This window comes from Xiphophorus maculatus, chromosome 22 (assembly GCF_002775205.1).
Source record: "Xiphophorus maculatus strain JP 163 A chromosome 22, X_maculatus-5.0-male, whole genome shotgun sequence".
Taxonomy (NCBI): domain Eukaryota; kingdom Metazoa; phylum Chordata; class Actinopteri; order Cyprinodontiformes; family Poeciliidae; genus Xiphophorus; species Xiphophorus maculatus.
The window spans coordinates 21,495,048-21,518,096 of record NC_036464.1 but is presented as its reverse complement, the minus strand read 5'-3'; the positions used below and the strand labels follow the sequence as shown (position 1 = coordinate 21,518,096).

At 39.0% G+C, this 23,049-nt stretch overlaps 1 protein-coding gene across 1 annotated transcript in view; it reads left to right on the top strand.

The window, feature by feature from the left end:
• The window catches only part of kcnh1 (potassium voltage-gated channel subfamily H member 1), a 65,875-nt gene extending 43,162 nt beyond the window's left edge, over window positions 1–22,713 (top strand). Inside the window, exons 9-12 of the mRNA XM_023327975.1 lie at window positions 2,100–2,299; window positions 8,423–8,675; window positions 11,694–11,890; window positions 21,199–22,713. Of these exons, the coding sequence (XP_023183743.1) occupies window positions 2,100–2,299; window positions 8,423–8,675; window positions 11,694–11,890; window positions 21,199–22,068 (1,520 nt within the window). The 3' untranslated portion in view covers window positions 22,069–22,713. The remainder of the gene's footprint in view (window positions 1–2,099; window positions 2,300–8,422; window positions 8,676–11,693; window positions 11,891–21,198) is intronic.
• The last annotated feature ends 336 nt before the right edge of the window (window positions 22,714–23,049 follow it).

The window sequence follows — 23,049 nt, the reverse complement described above, 5'->3', positions numbered from 1 at the left end:
TTCCTGTTTTTGGAACGGTCTCCAGTCCGCTTAGCATTCACATATGCCTTCCTACCACGTCAAAATCGTGATCCTCTGTTTCTTAGGCAGACCAGAGTTTGCTGTTTTGATCCGATTGAACATTCACACTTCCTCAAACGAACCGGACTTTCTACTCAAACAGACTAGAGTTCAATTAAAGCGAACTAAACACAACTGGTGTGAATACACCCTTACATTTCAGCACATTAATGACCTCTAATCTTAAAGGCAGATGTAAATCTTATATAGAATCAGTAATATGGAAATTGATGATTACAGATCAGTTGTTTTCCATCCAATCTGACTGAGTCTAAGCTATTTTGTAAATAATAATAAAATGTGGTGTCTATATATGCAAAGCTTGTGCAGATAAAATACTTTCAGGTGTCATCATAGAGAAAGGTGGTTCTTCAAAGTGCAAGCTGCACTTTCCTAACAAAGAATTTTGTTAGGAATTTTTCTTTTGCTAACAAAGAATTTTGAAAACCATGCATCATTTTATTTCCACTTCACATAATAATGTTCTGCCTTGCGTTTGTCACATAAAATCCCAATAAAATACTTTGAAGTTTGTGATTCTACGGCGACCAAATGCGAAAACGCTCAAGTGGCGTGGCTACTTTTGCAAGGCACTGAAAATGGCAGAGTCTTTGAGAGCTGTAGCCATCAGCGCAGAACAATGAAACCTTCATGGACGAGTGGCCAGACTGAGGCCATTCCTCATTAATAGGAATTTGCCAAAAGGATCTTGAATTATTCACAGGCCAAGAAACAGAAAATCTTCAGGTTTATTGGAACAGATTACAAGAGACTCTGATCAGGATTTTAATCTCTTCATATCTCAGGCTTTATTGAAACTTTCCATCTTCAGCCTTGAGGTAAACAAGAAATATATACAAAATAAGAAGCTAATTCTCTTTTTAGTTGGTTAAGCAAGGACATTTTAAAATAAAGACGAAGTGAGGTTTGCTTGAAGCTTCAGGCCTGAAAGCCAATATGTTGCACTGAATGTGAATGGGCTCCTAGCATCTTTACAAGTGAAGGTATCAAACTCTTCCCCAGGGGGGCTGTTTTATATGTTTTATAAATGACATGAGCAGCTAAACATGTCAGCATGGAGTCAAATGTGGATGGCTAAATTTGACTGAAAGCATCACACACTGAGGGGAAGTTTGGCTTTTGACAAGGATAGCTAAAATAAAACCCAAGTGGGGTCACGAGGAAAGAAAGTCTGAAGAGGTCTGAAGTCAAAGCGAGCATCACTGGAGGAATCTAAAAATAGTAACGCGCTGATGCTCCTCATCCAGCCTATTCGAGCCTGAATGTTTCTGCTTAAGGATACATAAAGAAACCCTCGAAGACAGTTTGATGCTGCTGTTGTTGCCAAAGTTTCCCCTGAAGAAGCATAACGCAAAAGGTCTCAAACTTGAAGAAGCATAAAAACCTTTTCATCTGCACTGTATTTATTGATCGAGAAATTTTTTATTTTTTTTTTTATCTCCCAGAGAATATTCAGCTTTGTATGAGTAACTTTCTTCTAGGTTGTGTCGAAGCTTGAGATGCAAAAAAACAAGAAAAGTTTTTCGGAGTCTCTGGGCGTTGAGAGGGAGTTATCTTTCCTCTTTAACCTTTAAAACTGGAATTTTTATCAATTGAACAATTCATTAAATACATTAAATAAAAGCCAACGATAAAAACAGAAACCCTGCTGCAGGTTTTCTTACTTCTGTGTGTCACAGTTTAAACAACCGACTTTCACATCATGCAATTATAACAAAAACATTTTTTTTCATATAGTTAGCTTTTTTTTATAAAGAATGTTATATATTTAGCAATACGTGGAATCGATTTTTGTTTTGACGAATCGACAATTAACCTTGTTAAAGACGTAGAGAATTTCTTTTAACAAATAAATAAACCAGCAAGTATCACAGTTTAAAACTAAATTGTCAATAAATTGTATCATTTATAAAGTTGTTGTTTGTTAATTAAAACATATACAAAACTAACTTAAAATAAAAGAGTAAAACAATATTTTTCAGTAAATGCTGTCATGTAAATTCTCTGCGTTTCTACAGCCCTTCTTTACGCCACCATCTTTGGTAACGTGACAACCATCTTCCAGCAGATGTATGCCAACACTAATCGCTACCATGAGATGCTCAACAGTGTCCGGGACTTCCTTAAACTCTATCAGGTCCCCAAAGGCTTGAGTGAAAGAGTTATGGACTATATCGCCTCTACCTGGTCCATGTCACGGGGCATAGACACTGAAAAGGTACGTTCTTCTGCTTCTTTGTCCATTAGTTTAAAATATTTGAGCCAAAATAATGGAATAATGTCTGTATTATTCTTCGGAAATCAAATAAGATGCAATATGTGGGAGTTTTTTTCTGATAAAAGTACCGTATGCAAGCGCTTAGTTATGAGAAAATAGCGTGAAATTAATGTAGCTCCTTGTTTGATAATGATTTAAGTAGCTTGAACTGTGGATAAAACAAAAGGATCTCATCATTTGTCATCAGTTGGACTCTCGTCTTCTTATTGACAGATCAGCTTTGCAGGATTGTCACAAAATGCTTTCATGAATCCAATCTATGCACATCCAGTGAAATGGAAAACTTTCTGATTGCTTGCAGGTCATATGTTTGGGTTAATGTGTCTTTTGGGCAAAGTAGGTTTGAACACTCTTTAAGCTTCAGCCTGATGTATATTCACCCAGAAAATAACATTCAGTCTTGCTTTTTATTTACTGAATTCGAATCGTGTCCAAAATACATAGTCAGTTTTCTCCTGAGATAATTCCTGCTTTCCATTCCCCATACGTTTCTGCTCCTCCAACTTCTGACCAAAAGAAATCACAGCAGTCTTACAAAGTCCCTGTGGATTTTCATTATACTTTTTTTTTTTAAACTAGCAAGCTAAAAAATGAATATAAGGAATAATTGCATCATTTTTGTCTGTGCATCCGTGACATCAGTGTGGCTTTGATCCAGTTTGACCCATACACCACAGTATAATTGGGAAATAAAAGTTGTTTTGTTTAATGTCATCTTTTCAGTTGAAAATTTAACAGCAGTGGACAGGAAAAGAAAAACGGACCAGAACCTAAAACAGCTTTTTAAATGTTCTACTATTGTTGCATTTTGAAAAATATTTACTTAATGAAAAAACTACATTTGATGTTATTTGCAAGAATTTAATAAACATTTGGAGGCATATTTAACCTAGCCAGATGAGTTGAGTCTAATGAACATTCTCCAAGCGTGAGGAACCAGGGATTTTTGCCAGGAGCTTGTACAGTCTGACTTAATTTGTTCCTCTCCCAGATTGCAGTAATCCACATGGGATGAGCTCTAAATTAGTATTCTCGATTAAACCAGAAGAAGAAACCATTAGCAATCTTGTTAATACACCCCTCAGTTTTTATGTGGATTTAATAAATTTGACATCAAGTCTTGAACACGTGCCTGCAGCAATGGATTTTTTTTATTTCTGACTTAAAAGCTTTTTGATTGTCAAAGGCATAGCATGAGCTACTGCTCTTATAACCAACCAGAGTTACTTTTGAAGTGGGTTTCTGCTGAGAGGATGTAACCAGTCAATATCTTACCTACAGTAAGTATTTCTCTCAACAAACGTTAGCGTTAGCAGGAATATTTTACGAGAGCAAAAGCAAACCTCTGGCATCTTAAACGACTCCAAGCCAAACATTATTTTACAATCCTTAAATCTCTGTCACAATTGCACAAGAAGATTATTTACATTAAAGTTGATGGTGATTTACAGCAAAGACCAGGGTTAGTGCTCCATTTTATTGGTCCCATTTAAAGCATGACTGTTGTGGGCTAAAAAGAAAATATTTGCCCTTTTCAGATTTCTTCTGTTTTTGGATTATTTGTCACACTTAAACATTTATCATCCACAACCACATTTTATTATCAGGTAGAGATAATAAATGGGTAATAAATACAAAATGCAGTTTGCAGCATTAAAAGAAACTGGCCGCGTGTGTAGAAGAAAATCCTGGAAAACCAATAACTGGCTGCGCTGTTCTTGGTGGAAACAACCGCCATGAAGCATTTACAGCAGAAGGCAACGAGTCTATGATTATTTCATTAAGCCACCATTAAGGGATTTTCTCTTTGGTTTTGCTTTGTTTTAGTGTTATTTTTATATCTAGATATCAAGGGTCCATTAAGGGAGAGACTTACTTGAGTGTACTTGGGATTATTCTCCTGCTGCATGACCAACGTGTGCTTGAGTTTAGGATAAAGAAAATAATGGTCACACATTGTTCTTCAGGAGTTTTTGTTACAGAGCAGAATTGAGGGCTCTATGAGTTAGAACAAATCATCCTGGTCCCGAGGAAGCAAAAAAACTGTCAGTCTACATAATATTTTCTGGAAAATCTTTGTGATCATCAAGGTGCTTTTTTTTTGGCAAATGTGATATAGGAATGTTCTTTTTTTGTGACCTACTGGATCCCTTGTTGATCGCCTAGCCACTTCTTGAAATATTCATTACAGTGTTACATGTTTTCTCTGTTACTGTTGTTAAATTTCTTTAAATCAGGATAATGTGTTGTTTCATAAGATCTTTTAGCCTCTTTTGTGTTGCCAGATGCTAAAATATCTATCTAAGGCAAGTAAATTAGCACAATTACAGTTCAATATGATGCTTATCAGACAGATAAAAGAGACAAAAGAAGCTCCCAGATGAATGTGGTTCTACAAATCCAAAAGAGCTTCACACTGGATATTTACCACAGGAATTTATTTTAGTTGTCAAAAGCACAGTGAGTAACTTCCCATTCCTTTTATGGGCCATGATGAAAGAGACAGAAGGGTTAATTTATTGATCTCCATCCAGCAATTAATCAGGAGACTGCAGAAAATTGATTCAGAAATTGTTCGGCCTGGTGGGAGACTGGTTAACCGCCGTGTTTGAGGAAGAAATATGGTCAGGAAAAAGATCCAATAAGCAATCACTCGAGCATTTGTTAAGCTCTCTTATTCTGAGCGCATGTCGTTGTTTCCTGGTGAAAGTAGGAGCGTATCCAGATGCACAAGGTGAAGAAGATATTCCATCAAAACGGCTTTGGAGTTTCATGAGTAAGACTAATTGAAAAGAATGTGTTTAATTTACTAAAGTCTGGACTCAGGAGTAATGGAAAAGGATCATTGGGTTTTGGGGGCGGCTTTATCCTGTTTCGTAGTGATTGGCGCGTCTGGATGAGAAAAACGGTGGATGAAGTGGCCATGCTTGTCGGCTGCTCTTCAATTACGGTCTGACCACCACCAGCAAGTAAGGAGAGTGAAATTTCTTGCCCAAGGACACAACGACTGAGACGGATGAAGTGGGGTTTGAACTGGAAAACCACCAGTTACAGGACGAAGTTGGATTATGTTGCTCAATGAAATATGAGTTGGTTATCTTAGTGAGACAAAGTCAGGCACATACAAAGGTGACACTTTTTTTCTCCGAAGAGTTTTTATGGCGCTAGTGGCTCGTATTTTTTTCTACAGTAGGCTGACAGGAAACAGGGAAGGAGAGGGGGGAAGACATGCGGCAAAGGTCGTCGGGACCGGGAGTCGAACCTGCGACGTCCGCGTCGAGGACTAAGGCCTCCAAACGTGGGGCGTGCTAACCCCCTGCGCCACCACAGCCCGCCCCGACACTTTTGATAAGGTTCATTGTATGATGATGTTCAGTTTATCTCTAAATTATGGCCACAGCGGTGCTCACTACGATCTTCAGTAGCTCTGAAAATCTTCTGACATCAATGAATGCAGATGTCAGGAGGTGTAGTGGAAAAAAAACAACAAAAAAAACACACCTTGAAAGAGTTCACAGATTTTTGCCCTTCATAAGATGTTTCTTGTGTGACACCATGGTAATGGGGCACCTTTTTATAGACCATCCGCTGGGACTGACCCATCTGATATTAATTTGCACTAATTGGCAGGGTTGCTTTCTAATTGCTGATAGATTTCCACTGGTGTCATGACTTTCCATTTCCTTTCGCACCTTCGTTTCTTCATGTGTTCAATACTTTTCACCCCATGTCATTCCATTTAATTACACATAATTTATTGGTACAGTTTAATTTTCTTGTGTGTGTGTGTGGACTGCATGGGTTGTTACAGACATCTGGGGAGAACATCAGGTCTGATGCACCTTCAGAAAACTGGAAATGTTTAATACTTTTTTCTTTTGCCAGCTATATAATTGAGATATTTTTGTTCAGATTGATCCCATCCATGTAGTTTGTAGAAATGTAAATTAAAAAGCTTGCACACACCTCTAAACTTTCTCAGATTTCAACTTTAATGTTATGGGAGGACTTTTTAAAATTATTTGTTATTCAAACACAAATAATTAGCAATGTCCATAAGGACAAGGCGTAATGTTTTTATGCTTTTATTTGCTATGTTTGATATTGCTGTCATATTGCTTTTTGAAATGTTTGCTATTTATGAGGCAAAATGAGCTGTTGCTGGTTAATTTGGATGTGTTTATATCTAACTTAATTGATGACTGACATTTTGAATGAAATAAATTATAAATCATTCTGCTCACTGAAAATGTGCAAACCATCTTGTTGTTATTTATTTTATTTTATTTTTCAAGAAACTCGCTATTTCCTTACCATCATCTAAAATGTTTTCATCAAATGAGTATATTTTCTCTTTTTAATGGCTCACATTTACATCCAACATTTCAGCCGAATGCAGATGACGGTAAAATGAGCTGAGTGTTTGGAAATTAGGCATTTCAAGCTGTAAACAGCTCATTTGGACTCTAGCCACTCAGCTGATTGGAAGCCAGAAAGTGTTTATTGCACGTACCGGTAATTAAAATCCACTTGTCTTAAGTCCAATCATTTGACGTTTTCATTTGAAATTAGAAGCAAAACTTGAACCATGCAGATTTTTTTACCAACTGTATTTCTGTGTAACTTAATGATCAATTTGAAATCTAATGCAAACTAAAACCTTTTGTGTCCCTGTGGTCCTTTTTTTCTTTTTTTTTTTCCTGAGTTTATGTGTTTTTCTTTCTCTGGCTGCGGGCCGCGCTAACGGCGCTAAAAATGGCACATAATCTCTCTCTGTTTGGCATTCATCTTCAAAGAGATTTGTTTTAAAGGAAGGGCCGCGCGACAGCCTGGCATCCCGTTGACGAGGTGTATGTGAACAACATGATGCCACTCTGTGACACCCAGCATGCAGGCAAATAGACGCGGAGCTGATTGTTACCCTCACGCTTTCCTTTTGTGAAACTGAAATATAAGTGCTTAAGTCATCCTGGAATGACTCAAACCGTACCTGACTTGGTGAAATGAATCCAAACACAGTCAGATTTATTGGCATCCCTTGTAAGGCTATGTAAAAGGCGAATGGAAAAAAAGAATAAATCAAAGTAAAAGAAGCATCAATATCGAGACATAAACTGGTTGTATTATCATTTTATGAAGAAATTGCATATCCAAAATGATTTAAAGTACAGTCACACTTAATGAATTAGGTTAAGTGTTCTGATGAGGTTCATTTGTCAGATTAAATTAAGTATCAAGCCCATATTTCAGTGCTAAAAAGCCTCTTTTTATTGGTCTAATGTTATAGAGTATCATGTTTTAATAAGCTGAAGAAAAAGACAATCACAATTAACAACAAAAAAGGCTTGAAAACATCACTCTGTGCATAATTAACCTATATAATGTGTTTCACTTAGTGAATTGAGATATTAAAATAAATTAGTCTTTCAATAATGTTGAAGTTTACTGAGATGTACCTGCACATTATAGGTCTCCATAACAACCATTTGATTCTTTCTGCATGCAGAAGGTGATGCCATAAAAAACACTTTTTGTAACTTGTAGTTTGCTGAACCCTACGCTTTGGTCGGATAAGATCGAGCTTTTCGGCAATACAAAAAATAAATGGACAAATGATTTTCTAGAAAACCTGAAAGGTGAGCTTGATAGAATAGGAGTTGAAGGAAGACCCAGTATTCTGGACAAACCTGTGAGATTGTGCACAAAGCAAAATTTCTGCTAAGGATTTTACCTCGTTTGCAACCGGTCCCATTCAAATTGACTGGCATTAGCTGAAAATGATTTTGTTTTTCAGCGGCCTTTAATTAGTTTTGAGTTTACATATATTAACACTTGTTGCCCTGCAGCATCAATAATTGCAACTGATTTTCCATTTGCAACATTAACGTAATGAGATTAATTCAACTGTTTTTAATCTTTAATATTTAAACGATATTCCTCCTCGGGGGCAAAGTATAAACGAATTTGGAATGACAAGAAAGAGTAACTGAGAGTGTTACTAAAGCAGAGATGTGTGTCTTCTCTAACTTCCAACTCCCTTTCTCCCCTTTTCCTCGGTTCTAGGTGTTGCAGATTTGTCCAAAGGACATGAGAGCAGATATTTGTGTTCACCTGAACCGCAAAGTTTTCAAAGAGCATCCGGCTTTCCGACTGGCCAGCGACGGGTGTCTCAGGGCTCTGGCTATGGAGTTTCAGACGATCCACTGCGCTCCCGGTGACTTGATCTACCACGCCGGCGAAAGTGTGGACAGCCTCTGTTTTGTGGTGTCTGGCTCCTTGGAAGTCATTCAGGATGACGAGGTGGTGGCTATTTTAGGTGAGCCTTCAAATATCTCTTGACTATGAAGAATGAAAGAAAACAGGTTTGATGAAAATCCTATGACCGACTTTAATTGTTTGCCCTCAAAACAGTGCTTTCAATGGACCTGGAACTCGTATGGGCCAAAGTTAAAATGCAAATTCAAATCTTCATTTTCAAATTGTGTAACTTAGTAAATGGTTAATCTAAAGCTAGAATGCTAATAAGATCTGATGTTTCTGACCAGCCATGACCACAAAACCAGATATGGCTAGCTTGCTATACCTAAAAAAGGAATTGATTGATTGCTTTTCTGGTGGATTGCAGCTGAAGTGAATCACAAGTTCTTTTAGTAAACATGAATTTAGTGTTTGAAAGGGCAAAATCCAGAGAAACACTTTGTTGTTCGCATGTGTTGCTAATCATAATTAGTCTCACCATCTATTAGCTAATGCTTCATATTTTTGAACTTTAAATTGGAATATAGCTAAGTTTCGCTTAATGTTAAGCCATAATCCAAGTTAGCTACCCTGCTAAACATTCTTTTAAACAAATTAGGGACATTTAGAGATGTTTTCATAACTACTTACTAAGCTCATACGCCAAGTGAAATAATGCATTTTTTCTTGGCATCTAAAAAGAGATGTGGTCAAAGTGATCGTTTTACAAAGTGGAGCGTAGGCGTTGATTTGATTCGATCTCATTAAATTGTTTCTTTCTAAGGCTTTGATGAAGATACGGTTTATATTATTTATCTCAGAAGCTCATGAACTTAAAAAAACCTGTCAGCGATGAAATAAAAAAAATTGGCTTCTACGGTTTTTCATGATCACAAGAAAACATTTTTGTAGCAACGTTCCTAATCTTGCTTTTCTGTTTTTGTGCAGTAGCACTTTGTAAACTGTCGCAGACTGCAGCGAAAACTGAGCTGCTCGAGGATCACTTTCTGCTGAGTGATGATTCAGGATTTGGACTAGAATTTGTTTGCTCCAGTCTGATACACAATCCTCTCTGCTGCACTGTGTGACCAATCTGACATTTTCAGTCTCAACAACAGTCAGTCTCATTACTTATTCTGGATCCATGGGCCCTTTTTTCAAAGATTTATCCCAATAAATGCATGAAGTGTAGAGGCAAAGGAGCAGAGAACGATGCTAATGACTTCAATTTTGTACAATTTAATATAGTTATGTCATTACTGCAAAGTTTTCTTTGAAAATTGTCAACAGATTGGGTTTCTGAAGACAGATAGGGGGAATATTTCTTCCTCTGAGATATTGCTTTAGGATTTTTCCCCTCTTTTTGAGCAAAACGCCACAATGAAAAACTCCTTGTAGGGTTAGGATCGATACCCGTGTCACACACTCCTGACAGTGACATGTCCTGGACTCATGGCTGGGTCCAGTTTGCATTGATTTTCTTAGAAGGCTTTGCCAATTTGTAGCTGGTTTGATATCATCTGTGAAATAAGGATCCTTAGGCGTCTGAATCAGTGGCTGCTCAACATTAACAAATGAAGAGAATTAAAAATGTGGACCTTCGTTCGCACAGGAAAACATGGCTGGCTTTAAAAAGTTTCTCGTTAACCAAACAGAGTTATTCTCAAAAACAACATGCGGCGTACAGTATGTCTGCATACTGATATTTGTAAACAAATATCAGAGGATATTCCTGGTATCAGAGAGGATTAGTCACATGGAGCCAATATATTTTTTCTCTGGTCTAAACATAATGTTGAATCATGCTGAAATGATGTCTCTTGTTTTTCACTCCCCATATGGTCATGTTGAGCCTTTTAACTCATAATAGTTCTGAGTGTGAGTCACAACCGGCAGCAGAGCGAGCACATATTCATTTAGCTTCTCTATTAAATCAACCTTTATCAAAGAGACTAATCTATAATTCATAGTCATTTTCAGCATTAATATATAACTTACTTGATCTCATTATTGAGCAGCTGAAGGCCTGTTATCAGAGCAATCCACAACTTGCTTTATTTTAAAAGTTCTTATGAAGCCTGAGACTTTTTGTTGTTGTTGCTGTTTTAAGATTTCATTTAATAAAAGTCACGTTTTTATAAATTTAAACCGAAGAGAAATCTGTTTTATTGAGGCTCCGTCATTTTTTAGTTTAAAGACATTGAGTTAAAAGTCTTTGAGTGAATGCAGCCGTTTGAGCAGCGCATGTTTACATAGACAGATTGTGTGAATCTGAAAAAAACAAACAAATCACTTGCCACGTTGTTGTCTTCAGTAAATGGCATGATGGTGCAGCAGGTGCCATTTATTGGAAATAACGTGTCGATCTATGAAGAAGAAAAAAAAAAACGGTAAGCTGCTCATAAACCGTCTTTAAAGAGCTGCTTTCATGCGGTGACTAAACGTGTTTCGACTTCCTTCAGCGTACAGTAAAGTTGTGACCTTGAGATATAATAAGAATCAAGTCTGACGGTATAAAAGAAAAACAAAAATATGAGATAGATGAAATGTAATTCAGTGATAAGACTGGTTATCAATCACTTTACTTTTTTTAGGGTATTTTGTGACACAATAACTTGCTAAAAGAATTTATACCCTTGGATTTTTTTTTTCAGGTTTTGTAATTTTTATGTTTTTATTGAAATTTTATGGGACAGACAGAAAAAAAATTAGCACACAATCGTGAGGTAGAACTAAAATAAACAAAGCTTTATAAGACGTTTTACAAGTAAAGACTGTTAGTGTGCATTCAGCCCCATTTACTCTGAGACCCCTAAATAGATACATTCTTTGCTGACATTTCTGGTATTTAACTTGTAGCCAGGCCAAAAAATATACTTGGGGAATTTAACTTTTTAAATCTGAAATCAGAGAGCGACCCTGCAACCTAAGCTTGTTCTCATGAAAGATAGACTGCATAACCAAATTTTAAAACATTCCTTAAATATTTTCTTACTACAGTTGGTCCCTTTCTTAGATTCATCAAACCTGCTTTTGTCTTTGCTAAGCCGCGTTTCAATGTAACCTCGCTGTTTAAAAATGTGTCCTCTCTTTGCAGGTAAAGGAGATGTGTTTGGGGACGTTTTCTGGAAGGAGGTGACTCTGGCTCAGGCCTGCGCCAACGTCAGAGCGCTGACCTACTGCGACCTCCACGTCATTAAGCGCGACGCCCTGCAGAAGGTTCTGGAGTTCTACACGGCGTTCGCCAACCACTTCTCCAGGAACCTGCTGCTCACTTACAACCTGAGAAAGAGGGTGAGTGACCCTGCAGACGTCAACGCGAGCAAAACACTCATCCATTGCTTTATTTGGATTATTTAGCTCTAGCTGATTTTCAAAAGCAAGCTGTATGGACATTAAAAAAATGTTAAATAATTGTATGAAAAGCTTTTGCAAACAACCGTTTTGCATTTTTCTGCACTAGCTACACTTGATAAATTCTAAAATTATTAACCCCTCTGGCATTTTCTTCTCCTAGCTGGACGTAATGACAACATTCTGGAGTGGCCAAAATGTTATCTCCACCAATTTGATTCTCCACCAAATTCAAATCTTCTGACTTGAATTTGGTGGAGAATCTGTGAAGGGAACTAAACATTAGGGTGATGGCACAGGGGCTTTCCGCAAAGACTTGCAGCTCGTTGTCAAAAATAACTTCTCAAATTACCAGTAAAAACATCCAAAAAGCTGCTCAACAAATAAAGGAAGGGTATGATTTATCACTGTAAAGTCAAATTATATTTTTCTTCTAAATATTTTAAAGTGTGTAAATAATTTTTGACTTCGTTTTATTGTTTTTTTCCTGCTGGAATCTGACCTCTTGCTTGAAAGATGAAAGAAAATAATTTAAAATGTGAATCTCCCAGAGAGTAAAGGAGAAAAGGGAAGTACAACTCCATAGTCTCACTGTATGCTGTATGCATATTGTGAAGAACTGTCTGGAGTATGACAAGTATTATTTCACTATTTGAGCTCCATACATTGAGGCTCTCTGTCCATATAATATATTCAGTGTCACTTGTTGTTTAATGCTGCGGAAAAACGTTTTACAAGCCAAGCAAGTGGTCAAATCTTCAACTAAGTTGTTTTAATGCCATGTATGCAGAGACCGCCCAGAAGCAACTTTTTAAAATAAAACCATGTTGAGATGTAAATACAGTCTTGTACCTGAATCGTCATTAACTCAGTTTGGTTTTTAATCACAACAATCACATTAACACAGTATTCCCAAATATTACTACACATCAAAGTAGGATTTTTTTTTGTTTTGTTATTCAACTGTTGACTTGAATTTAGTCAATGGGCGAAAGACATTTTAATAAATAGCTGTTTTAAATAAAAGCACCAGTAGATTAATTAGTGACACCCATATAAATTCTTGTAAAATAAATTAAGAGAGCAACAATGAACAATGATCTACTGGTCTACAGACAGAGTTATATTTTAAAATGTTTAAAACAATCGAAACTGTGATAAATAAAACTGGACGAGGGGTCAAACTTACCTTGGCACCAGGAAGTGAGGAACTGGTGGAAAACTGCGGCATCTTAGGATTTTAAGTTGCCATGGCAACAGTGTATCTTAGGGCTTTTCAGACATCTTTACTAGGGGTGTCTTTTCATTACCCTACGGGGCGACTCAGCAGCGTTCTCAACTCTTTGAAACTGGAGATTTCAAAATTATCAAGACGAGTAAGTGTTTTTATAAAGTAAAGTCTGAAGATTTTAATCTCTAATTCAGTTTTAATCATATCAAAGGATGAGGTTCAATCTGTTCTAGCAAATTGACTGCAAGTCTGGATGATGAATTACATCCTGTAAATTAATTAGTGATGACTTTTCCAGAGAGCCAAATCTTTTCATGTGTCCAGTCACCTTAGGTTTACATATCAACATGCAAGTAACTACAGCTATAAATTAGAGAGTGCCTCACAGTTGGCATCATTCCTCATACGGGCTGACAGTTTTAATGGTTATCCCTGCTCTCACGGGGACTGTGAGTACAACAAAGGTCAGATGAATGTTGTAGAAACACAAGCAGTCACATGGGAGGGAGCAGGTTGGGGAAAAAAGACAAATGGTGTTTGGTAATAAGGGCGGAAAAAAAGCTGAAAACACCACGCAGATACAGCAAGAAGAAGCCCTTAAACAGAAAAATACTGAAAAATGGGCAGATGACTCCAGAACAGAGGGCAGAGCTGCTTATTGAGTGCCGTGTGATGAAGCAGCGCTGGATAACCATCATCATTTATTGGCCCAAATAAGAAGCAGGTATTTCAGAAATTGCAGTACATTGATAATAAAAAAGAAGGTGCAAGCAGTAACAGAGTAAACCTTGAAGAGGATTGTGATCGCAAAGCCCCAACATTTAAGATCTAAAATTAGAGAATATTGTTGGTTGTATAAAACATCCTGACAATGTCAGCAAAATATACAACCAAACACGTGTCAGCGTTGATATGCCAGCATACTTTTAATACAGGAAAGTCTTTTTTTTAATATCTGATTTACTTTGATTTATTTTGGGGAGATAAAATTTATTCATGTAAAGGATTTAAAAATCCCATTTCAACTGAAACACAGTCACTGTACAGAGTGATATACGTTGGACACTTTTACATATAGAAATGACAGAAACCCAGTTCTGTAAATATAGAAGTATTTCAACCTTTTCCCAACATAAATGCATGATTTTGAAGAACATAATTTCTGAAGCTGTGGGTTTCCTTATTCTAAGAATTTTAAAATGTTACCTCATCTGGGTCTGTACGGTTGGATGAACCACAGCATGAAAGCAAAACCACAAAATGCTACTTTCCACTAAATACGTAATAAATCAAGTAGAAATGGGACACTAAAGTCAGGCTGCAATCCCAGAGCGGTTTAAACATCTTTATTTATAAATACATAAATGTGATCTTCAGCTTCTCCTTTGGATCTGTGTCTGGTCAGACTCTATAGAGCAAACAGGATGGTGAATGACAAATAGAAAATATTGCCTAGACAGGAAGTAGCTGATACCCCCTACCCACCAGGAACTCCTTTAAGGAGAATCAACCCACAGCCAATCTGTTTCCTCGGAGAAGTAGCTGCAGAGAAAAACAGGGGAATTTTTCACCTGCGGGACCTCATGCTGCAAAAGAGTTAACTCTATAAGCTGGAAATTCAGAAACTTTGGGAAATTTGTTGTCAGGATCCTTTTCTCTGGACAAACCGTGGAAGAATCAGTGGTAATAATCCACAATCCGATACTCAGTGGTCGGGGAAACGATAAAAATCGTTAACAAGGCAGGAAGACTAGAAACAGAATCCATGAAGCAACAGTCAGAGTTCAGGTACATAAAATGAAGGGTCAGAGCCGGAATTCGAGTTGCTCACAATACAGACGAGAAGCATTCGAAGACCACAATCGAAGGTGTTGGTCAGGAGGCAGAAAAAGGTCAGGGACATGAACGGGGACATGGACAGCTGGAAGGCTGTGACAAGGATGACGTCAGACGATCTCGCACTGAGTGCAGAGCAGGAGTTTATATCGGCAGCAGCACAGGTGGGAGCAATCAGCAGCCAACAGTAGCAGGAGGGTCAGAGCAAAAGAACAGCATGAAACATGGCAGGAACACAGAAATCATGACAGGATATTAAGATAAGAGACACCAGAGCCAGCAATGCAGATGAGCAATCTCAACGGAGGCGCAGGCTGATCGCCTCCATGCTACGTTGTGTTGATTCGCTACTTAAAGGTAAATTATTGAGAGCGTTATGGACATTCTTTCAAAAGGCTAACATTTCTGCATTTTAAAACAAATCCTTTGCCATTGGTTTTATGTAATACTCTAATTATCTAAGAAAGTGATGTTTTACGTTTTCATCATCTGTAAGCCATAATCATCAAACATTTTAGTTTTCAGTCTGTGTAATGAACTAACGTGTTCCTTTTTTAAATTAAAATACTAAAACCCCCCCCGCCCCCCCAAAAAAAACAGAAGTTTCTGATGAAATTCAAATTTATTGAGATGCACCTGTTTGAGACTCAATGTGTCCTCGTCCTGCCAGGAAGCCTGGCAGCCTCTCTGAGGAGGCAGCCAGACTGTTGTCACTCAGCGCCTGCGTGGTCGTAGATGTCGTGCAGGAGATGAAAACACGCCACGGTACTAAATTTGCTAAAAGGAGGTCCCACAACAAAGGACCCTGTTTCAGCACATCCAGCTTTGTTATTTTCTTCATCCATCCCTGCGTGTGTGACAGGAAAAAAATCATTTAAAAAAAAAAAAAGAAAAACGCTGCTCCACAGTCACAGCTTTGCATCTGCTGTGGGGGGAAAAAGATACTCAGAGGAGCGCCTAAAGTGGCAGCTCTGCTAAAGTGGAGGATAGGAGGGAAGACATGTGAGAGCGTCGCTAGCAGTTCATGAGAAGAGACACTTACCCCCCCCCCCCCCCCCCCCCCCCCCCCCCGCCCGCTACCTCCCACACACACACGCACACACACCCCAACAATGAGAAATGGTACGGCAGGTTAGACTGCTCCCTGATTTGGTCCCAGGATTTTACGCCCAGTCAACCCAACAGTTCTAATCTGTAATTAGCTTAACATGTAAATAGTTGTGCAGCTAGCAGGGCTTCTACTGTTCATTTTGTCTGCAGACATTTAGAGGAGCAACCATTGTTGCCACATCTGAACAGCCAAAGTGAGTTCTTCATAATAAGCTCATCTCCCCGACTGAAAACAGAAAAAAAAAAAAAAAAATCAATATGGATTCTGATCCTAATCCTTTGTGAGTGGAAAATGTTTCCACCTAACATAGTTTATTCACTGGAGGTTCGACTGGAACTATTCTTTTCTCAGCAGCGACTTAAAAGCATACAGGGTATTTAGGCTGTCAGAACAAACAGATCATAAGAAAAGGACTACAGGGCACAAAGAGACAAAATAGCTGCTGGCTTTGGTGAAACAGCAAATTATTTATCGCTGCTGCATTAAATTTCAAGCCAAGCAGTTTTTCAGAAAGGGTGGGAATATTTAGTAGCTAAATGTTTCCCAGAGACATGCACGTTTGGCATAATTATTAGTTTTATTTTAAATATCCAGGAGGATATGTGATTTTCTGTTGCTCTTTTTAAGCTTCACTACTGTAGAAATGCTGTCATAAATTTATTGAAAAACCTTGTGTTGGTGTAGATTCTCAGACATCCAGGGCATGTGAGTCCTGACTACTTCATCTGAGGGCAACTGAACTTCTTCTCTTGTTTCGTAAAAACTTTTCACCACTCACCTAAATGGTTTCTTCAGTTCCCATTCAGGACCCAGGAAGCCATTTAAAATAGAGCTAAAATGTTTTCAAGAAAGATAAGAGGAAGTCCATTTGCCTCCTTCCCCTTGTGCACTTACAATCTTGGGTTGTTAAGACACTTGTTCTCACTGCTGTTGAAGCTGTTTGAGCTTGTTAATTAGTTTTAAATGAAAAAAGTCAACAACTTTACCAGCTGGATCTGTCTAATTAAAGAGACACTAATAGTTGATTTGATTTCCACATAGAAAATCCGCAAATATAACCACTAAGCTAGCTCTGTCAGACACTTAAGCTAGTGTCCACGCAGACCACTTCTACCAATCTTATTAGAGAACATGCATCATATAACACCGAGGTGTAACACTCAGTTACAATTTATTAAAGCTACTCTTAAATCCTTATCTCAGATATAAACGGCTGAGATCAACAGTTCAAGCGTAGCTACCAATCATTACGGTTAGCCTGTCCAGGAGAGTGTTAGTGCAAGATTGAATTGCCTGCATATAAAAAAGTAATCTCATCTGCTGCATCAGAGTCACTGTTCGTCAGTGTGTTTCCTAAATGTACGCTGCAGGGGAAACTGTTTACGGAGAGACGGATTGAGGGATTTAGATTAATACTCTGTTCCTATAGTGCTTGCGAGACTTGCCTCCTTTAAGCATACAAGATAAAAGACCAGCAAATTACATGCAGTCCAGGTAGCAGTTATAAGACCAGCTTGACTTTAAGAACAAAGAAATGGAACTGTTTTACTTTTCAGGAGAAATAAACGTTAAAAATGCTATAAAAAAAAATTTGAGGAATGAGTGAGGAAGCTGGGATTTATTTTCTGGCACTGTGTTTGATGATAAGCAGAGGTATAAAGAAGAAGAAAAGCCAGCATAAGCTTTTGAGAGTCAATCGTGACTCTCAAAATGCAAAACTAGTACCAATGGACTAATGGTACACAACACTGAAGATATTGAATTCAAGTATGAGCACGCGGCACAGCGTGTCATTATGGAGGTACAGCAAGGAAAGTTTTTAGGCATCACATCTAAAGCTGCACCCTCTAAACAAATGGACAACCAGAGTTTTGTTCCCTTCCTTTAAATGTTTTTTGTAATTCTGTTTAGTTTCTATTATCCTGGTTGTACTTTGACTACTTGCTGAGCCAGTACTTGTTTTAAACAGTGGTAGAACATCTGCTACCTGTAAAAAACTATCTGTAAAAAAGGTTTTCTAAATATCATGTTTTGATTCTGTTTTCTGCTTTGTACAAAATATATATATATAAAAACTGCTGTGAAATATTCTTTGTTTGGCTGTGCTAAGAAGATTAATGATGATCTGACTAATTTTCCAGTCAGCAAACATTGGTCATAGCTTAGTTTTGTACAAAAACCAGGTAAAACATCATTATGCGTTCACTGCTTTGTGGGTTTTATATGGATGAGCTGAAGTGTTGCCTGTTTTGTAGTGGCTTAGTGAGTTTAAATTTTCTGGTTGGCAAGTTTGATTATAGTAGCCTGGGTAACTATGCTAGTGTCATGCCAAGGATGGTAATAAAAAAACTGTCATATTTGCAACTTAAAAGTTGTTTCTCCCTGGTAAACGCATCTCGGCCTTCGTGTGTTTTTTTTTTCAAATAAGTGGAAAAACGTAGCTGATGGGCACTAATTTTAGCTGATTCTGATTAACCTTTGAAAGCTTTCAGTAATTGGAGGCATTAAAAATGTCGCACAAATAGCGCAGAGTTAAATAAAATGCAGTGTGCTGGATTTTTATTGCTTTAGTTTTCTTGATCATTATGTAACATACAGGAGGCTGAAGTGGAGATAATGAACCATAGTCACACGTTAATGGGTGTTGTTTTTTTTAAACACTGCTCTGTTTTGTCTTTTTTTTAATCTTGTTAGCGATCTTAATCTTTTGCTGACAAACTCAAAGTACAAATCTGACTGGAAGAACATTTTATTTCTTGCTAAGTCTTTGAATCTGTGTGTATTGCTAAGCGATAGACAAATCCCCGCAGCATGCTCTCCTTATTTTCATTCCTGGAAGCTGGCAGTAGTGTCAGTGGACAGGTTGTTGGCTCCAGCTACACCAACATCAATGTGGTGTTCTGCTCATTTTGGCTAGCTTCATCATTTTTGAAGCTTCCAGCCACACAGCATATCACCCAGCCTTCTTCTGTGTGCCGCCTTTTCTCGGGTAGAGCTGCTTCTGTTTTTCTTCACATGCAGCAGCTGTTTTGATGTCGTTTGCTACATTAGGACTCGCTGTATCATTTTGCAAAATAGGTACTGCACGACACAGTTGATAAAGTTGTGATGTTAAATGAACAGAGGCTGCATTGAGGCTTGTAACGATGATGTAATTCGGTATGTACGTTTCTTATCTCCTTATTCTATTAGAACTCGTTTTTATGAAGTTTTTATTCAAAAGCATGCAAGATTAAGTGTCTTGAAAGATGTAGTAGCATCCAGCCGCCTGGTACGCTCACCGTGTATCCTTGCCAAAGGCTTCATGTGAACTTTCTGTGTCTCTTAGGGGAAATGTTTTCTTCAGGAGTGACATTTCCAACATGCGCACACTTTGAAATGTTGACAGTTTTCCTGACAAATCTCTACAGTCAGCACAGGCCTTCAAACCGATGTCTTGTTTTTGTTCCCTCTCCCCTTGAAGAAACATGGTTTTCTTTAAGACAGAGCCGTGTGAAGAATACACAATATTTATACAGATTTTTCTCTCTTTGTTACGTCACAAGAAAATTTTTACTGCCTTTTATTTGGAGTTCATGCAAAACAGGAAGAAAATCCATAAAACTACAAAGCCGAAAAGTGTTCCATGTATGAAGATTGTTTACTCTGTTACTCCTAAATAAAATCCAGGGAAGCCAACAGGCTTGTTGTAAATCCAGCTGTTCTTTGAAGGTCTCAGAGGCGTGTTAGAGAACATTAGTGAGCAGACGGCATCATAAAAATGGCAACTCTCGAAGAAAAACCTGTCAGTGACTGATAAACTCTGGAGACCGAGAAAAAATGATTACATTTTCAGCAGGACAAGGAAACTAAATTCATACCCAGAGCGACAAGAGTCTGGTTTGGATCTTTAGGTGTTAGAAACGCACAGTGAAAGGTCAGACTTAAGCACTGCTGAAGAATCTGTGGCAACTCTTAACAATTGGATGTTAACAGATGCTCTCCATTGAACCTGACCGAGCTTGAGCCAATTTGAAAACAGCGGGCAAAACCTTCTGTAGACGTGCACAGCTGGTGTAGACTCAACAGAAAAGACGCAGAGCTGTAATTGGAGGGAGAAGTGGTTCTCCAAAATAACGACTCAGGAGGGCTGAATGCGAAGGCACAACACAGTTTGAAGTTTTATTTGTAAAACTTTTTGAAAACCTTGTGTTCATTTGCCGTCCGTTCTCATTCACCCGGTAGTTTGCTCAATCACATAAAATCCCAATTAAACATCTAAATGTAAAATGTAAATGTTACATGTAAAAATAAAAAATAAAATCTCAACCGTCTCCCACTTTCGCCACATTAATGAACTTAAAAACTACAGCGTCTGCAAAGAAATGAAGAAAGTGTGTACTTTTTTTGTCCTTAAGAGGTATCGGACAAATAAGAACAGATGAACAAGTTTAGAAGTATAAAATAATATCACATTCAACGTTCTTTTACAGAATTCAAAATGTTGCCAAATGATTGAATGAGCTGCTCCTCTTCCTGCTCGACGAGCTTTACTGCTGCCACTTCAACATTTGAAATTTCCTCCATTTTGTTCAACTTCACCGTCTCTTTCTCTTACTGCTACGGACCGGATGGGGTAGAGTCAATCAATCAATCAATCAATCAATCAATCAATCAATCAATCAAATTTTATTTGTATAGCACATTTCAGCAGCAAGGCATTTCAAAGTGCTTTAGAGTCATGCGGCTACAGACTGTACGCTTAGCGCAGCCTACATAAGTGTAGCCTACCGACACACTTCCTAAAAAAAGGGACTTTGCCTTTTGATATTTCACAGAAAATATCGACGTGGGTAGAATGACGTTCATTTTTGGTTTATGGATAGCATAAGGCCTAACAAAAGAATGTTTATATGGTCCAAGTGTGGAAATTATACCGGGGAAAAAACAAAGAAGAAAAATCCCCATCAAAGAACAGAATTTCTTGTGTCTGGTCAAAACCTTTATCAATCAGCTGTGCATGATGCCGAACCTTCTGGTTGACGTAAGCTCTGTAACTTGTTTGTTTTTTTTTTGTTTTTTTTTTTGCAGATTGTCTTCCGGAAGATCAGCGATGTGAAACGGGAGGAGGAGGAGCGGCAGCGTCGTAAAAACGAAGCGCCTCTGAACCTGCCGCCGGATCACCCGGTACGAAAACTCTTCCAGCGCTTCCGGCAGCAGAAGGAAGCCCGCATGGCAACCCAGAAACAGGAACTCAACGAACAGGACGTCGAGAAGGGTCCGGTCTACGTGGACGTGTCGATGGTGAAAGCTCCTGTTACGACTACCAGCATCGTCACGGTGACAGAAAGCCCAGCAACACCGTCCTCTTCGGCCCCTTCACCTTCAACGCCAACCAGCTGCCCCCCCACAGACAAGGCGAAGCTGCAGGTGCCTTCAGCAGTCGCTCTGGCGGCGTGCCGACCCGCAGAGCCGGTCAAAGTCAAAGGCTGGGGCCGCTTCAAGGAGTCCATGGCCAAAGCCGACAACTGGAACAAGGTGGCTAAAGCCGAGTCCATGGAGACTTTGCCCGAGCGGACCACCGAGCACGAGCCGCACACCACCCTCAAGAAGACGGACTCGTGCGACAGCGGGATCACCAAAAGTGACCTACGCCTGGACAAAGTGGGCGAGTTCCGCATGACTCCTCAGGACCGCAGTCCCGCCCAGCCTCCAGAAACCAGGCATGCCTTCTACCCCATCCCAGAGCAGACCCTCCAGGCCTCGCTTCAGGAGCTCAAGATGGAGCTGAAGGAGGACATCAAGAAGCTGAGCGTGCGAATGTCCGGCCTGGAGACGCAGCTCGCCGAAGTGCTCCAGCTCCTCAGAGCCAGGAAATCCAGTACCGGCTCGGAGCAGCCGCTTTTCGACATTTCGAGGCCCACCTCGCCGGAACTGGACAAGGAGGACATTTTTTCATGAGGAACAGGAGCGCTCGTCAGGTAACGGCAGTCGGTGAGCTCAGCCGGGATCCAGTGATGTTGATATTGCTCGGATAGCTGAGGCGGCGCACGGCGCACCATCTGCATGAGGCGGTCCGAGAGACCCACCGACCTCAACACGAGGTGTTCCTCATGGTTAACGCGGGGCCGTCAACGATTACGGTATTCGTAGCACTCAACGCTTGAAGGTTATGTAACAAATGACAGAAAAATGTTTGTACATAATTTATTTTTCCACTGTGCCATGTTGGGTGGGGGGGAATACCGCGCTTAGTTCGATTTTATCTCAGAACTTGCTGCAGAGTCTTAACTGTTGGGAAGCCCCAATGGAGGCAGCATGACCCGCTGGTTTGTTATTGAATCATTCGTATGAAACTCTTTGCATGTCATATAAAATAGATGTGTACCCACGGGGGCCATATTTGATTAATTGAGGCTGCACAGCGAGTCATTTGCATTATTTCAGTCAGAAAGAGCCGACTCCGTCCAGATGTTGGAACAATCTCGCAGTAATTTGCTCAGACACATCTCTTATTAAAATCTGCCGGGATCATTATGAATTATACAACAGATAACTCTGGCCGGGGCAATCCGATTTCCAAAAAAAAAAAAAAAAAAAAAAGAAGAAACATTCTTGAGCAGAACTTACAACGTCATTTGCATAAAGCACTAATGGATGTGCTAGATAGAAAATGAATTTAAATGCTAACCAGTGAGCCTGCAGTGAGGAAGTTATCCATCTTTGCTGAAGTCTAGCATTCGCTAATCTCATCTGGGAGCGCTGCAGCCATATACGTGATGCACTGTTGTGTGAAAGTTATGCGTTTTTTTTTTGTTTTTTTGTTTTTACCTTTGGGGATGTGTTGCGTAATCTGATAATGCAAACTACAGCGTTTGTTGTGGCTCCGCACTTTACCTTCTTTTGGAAATCTCATGAGCCTAGAAAAGGAATGCCCACTGG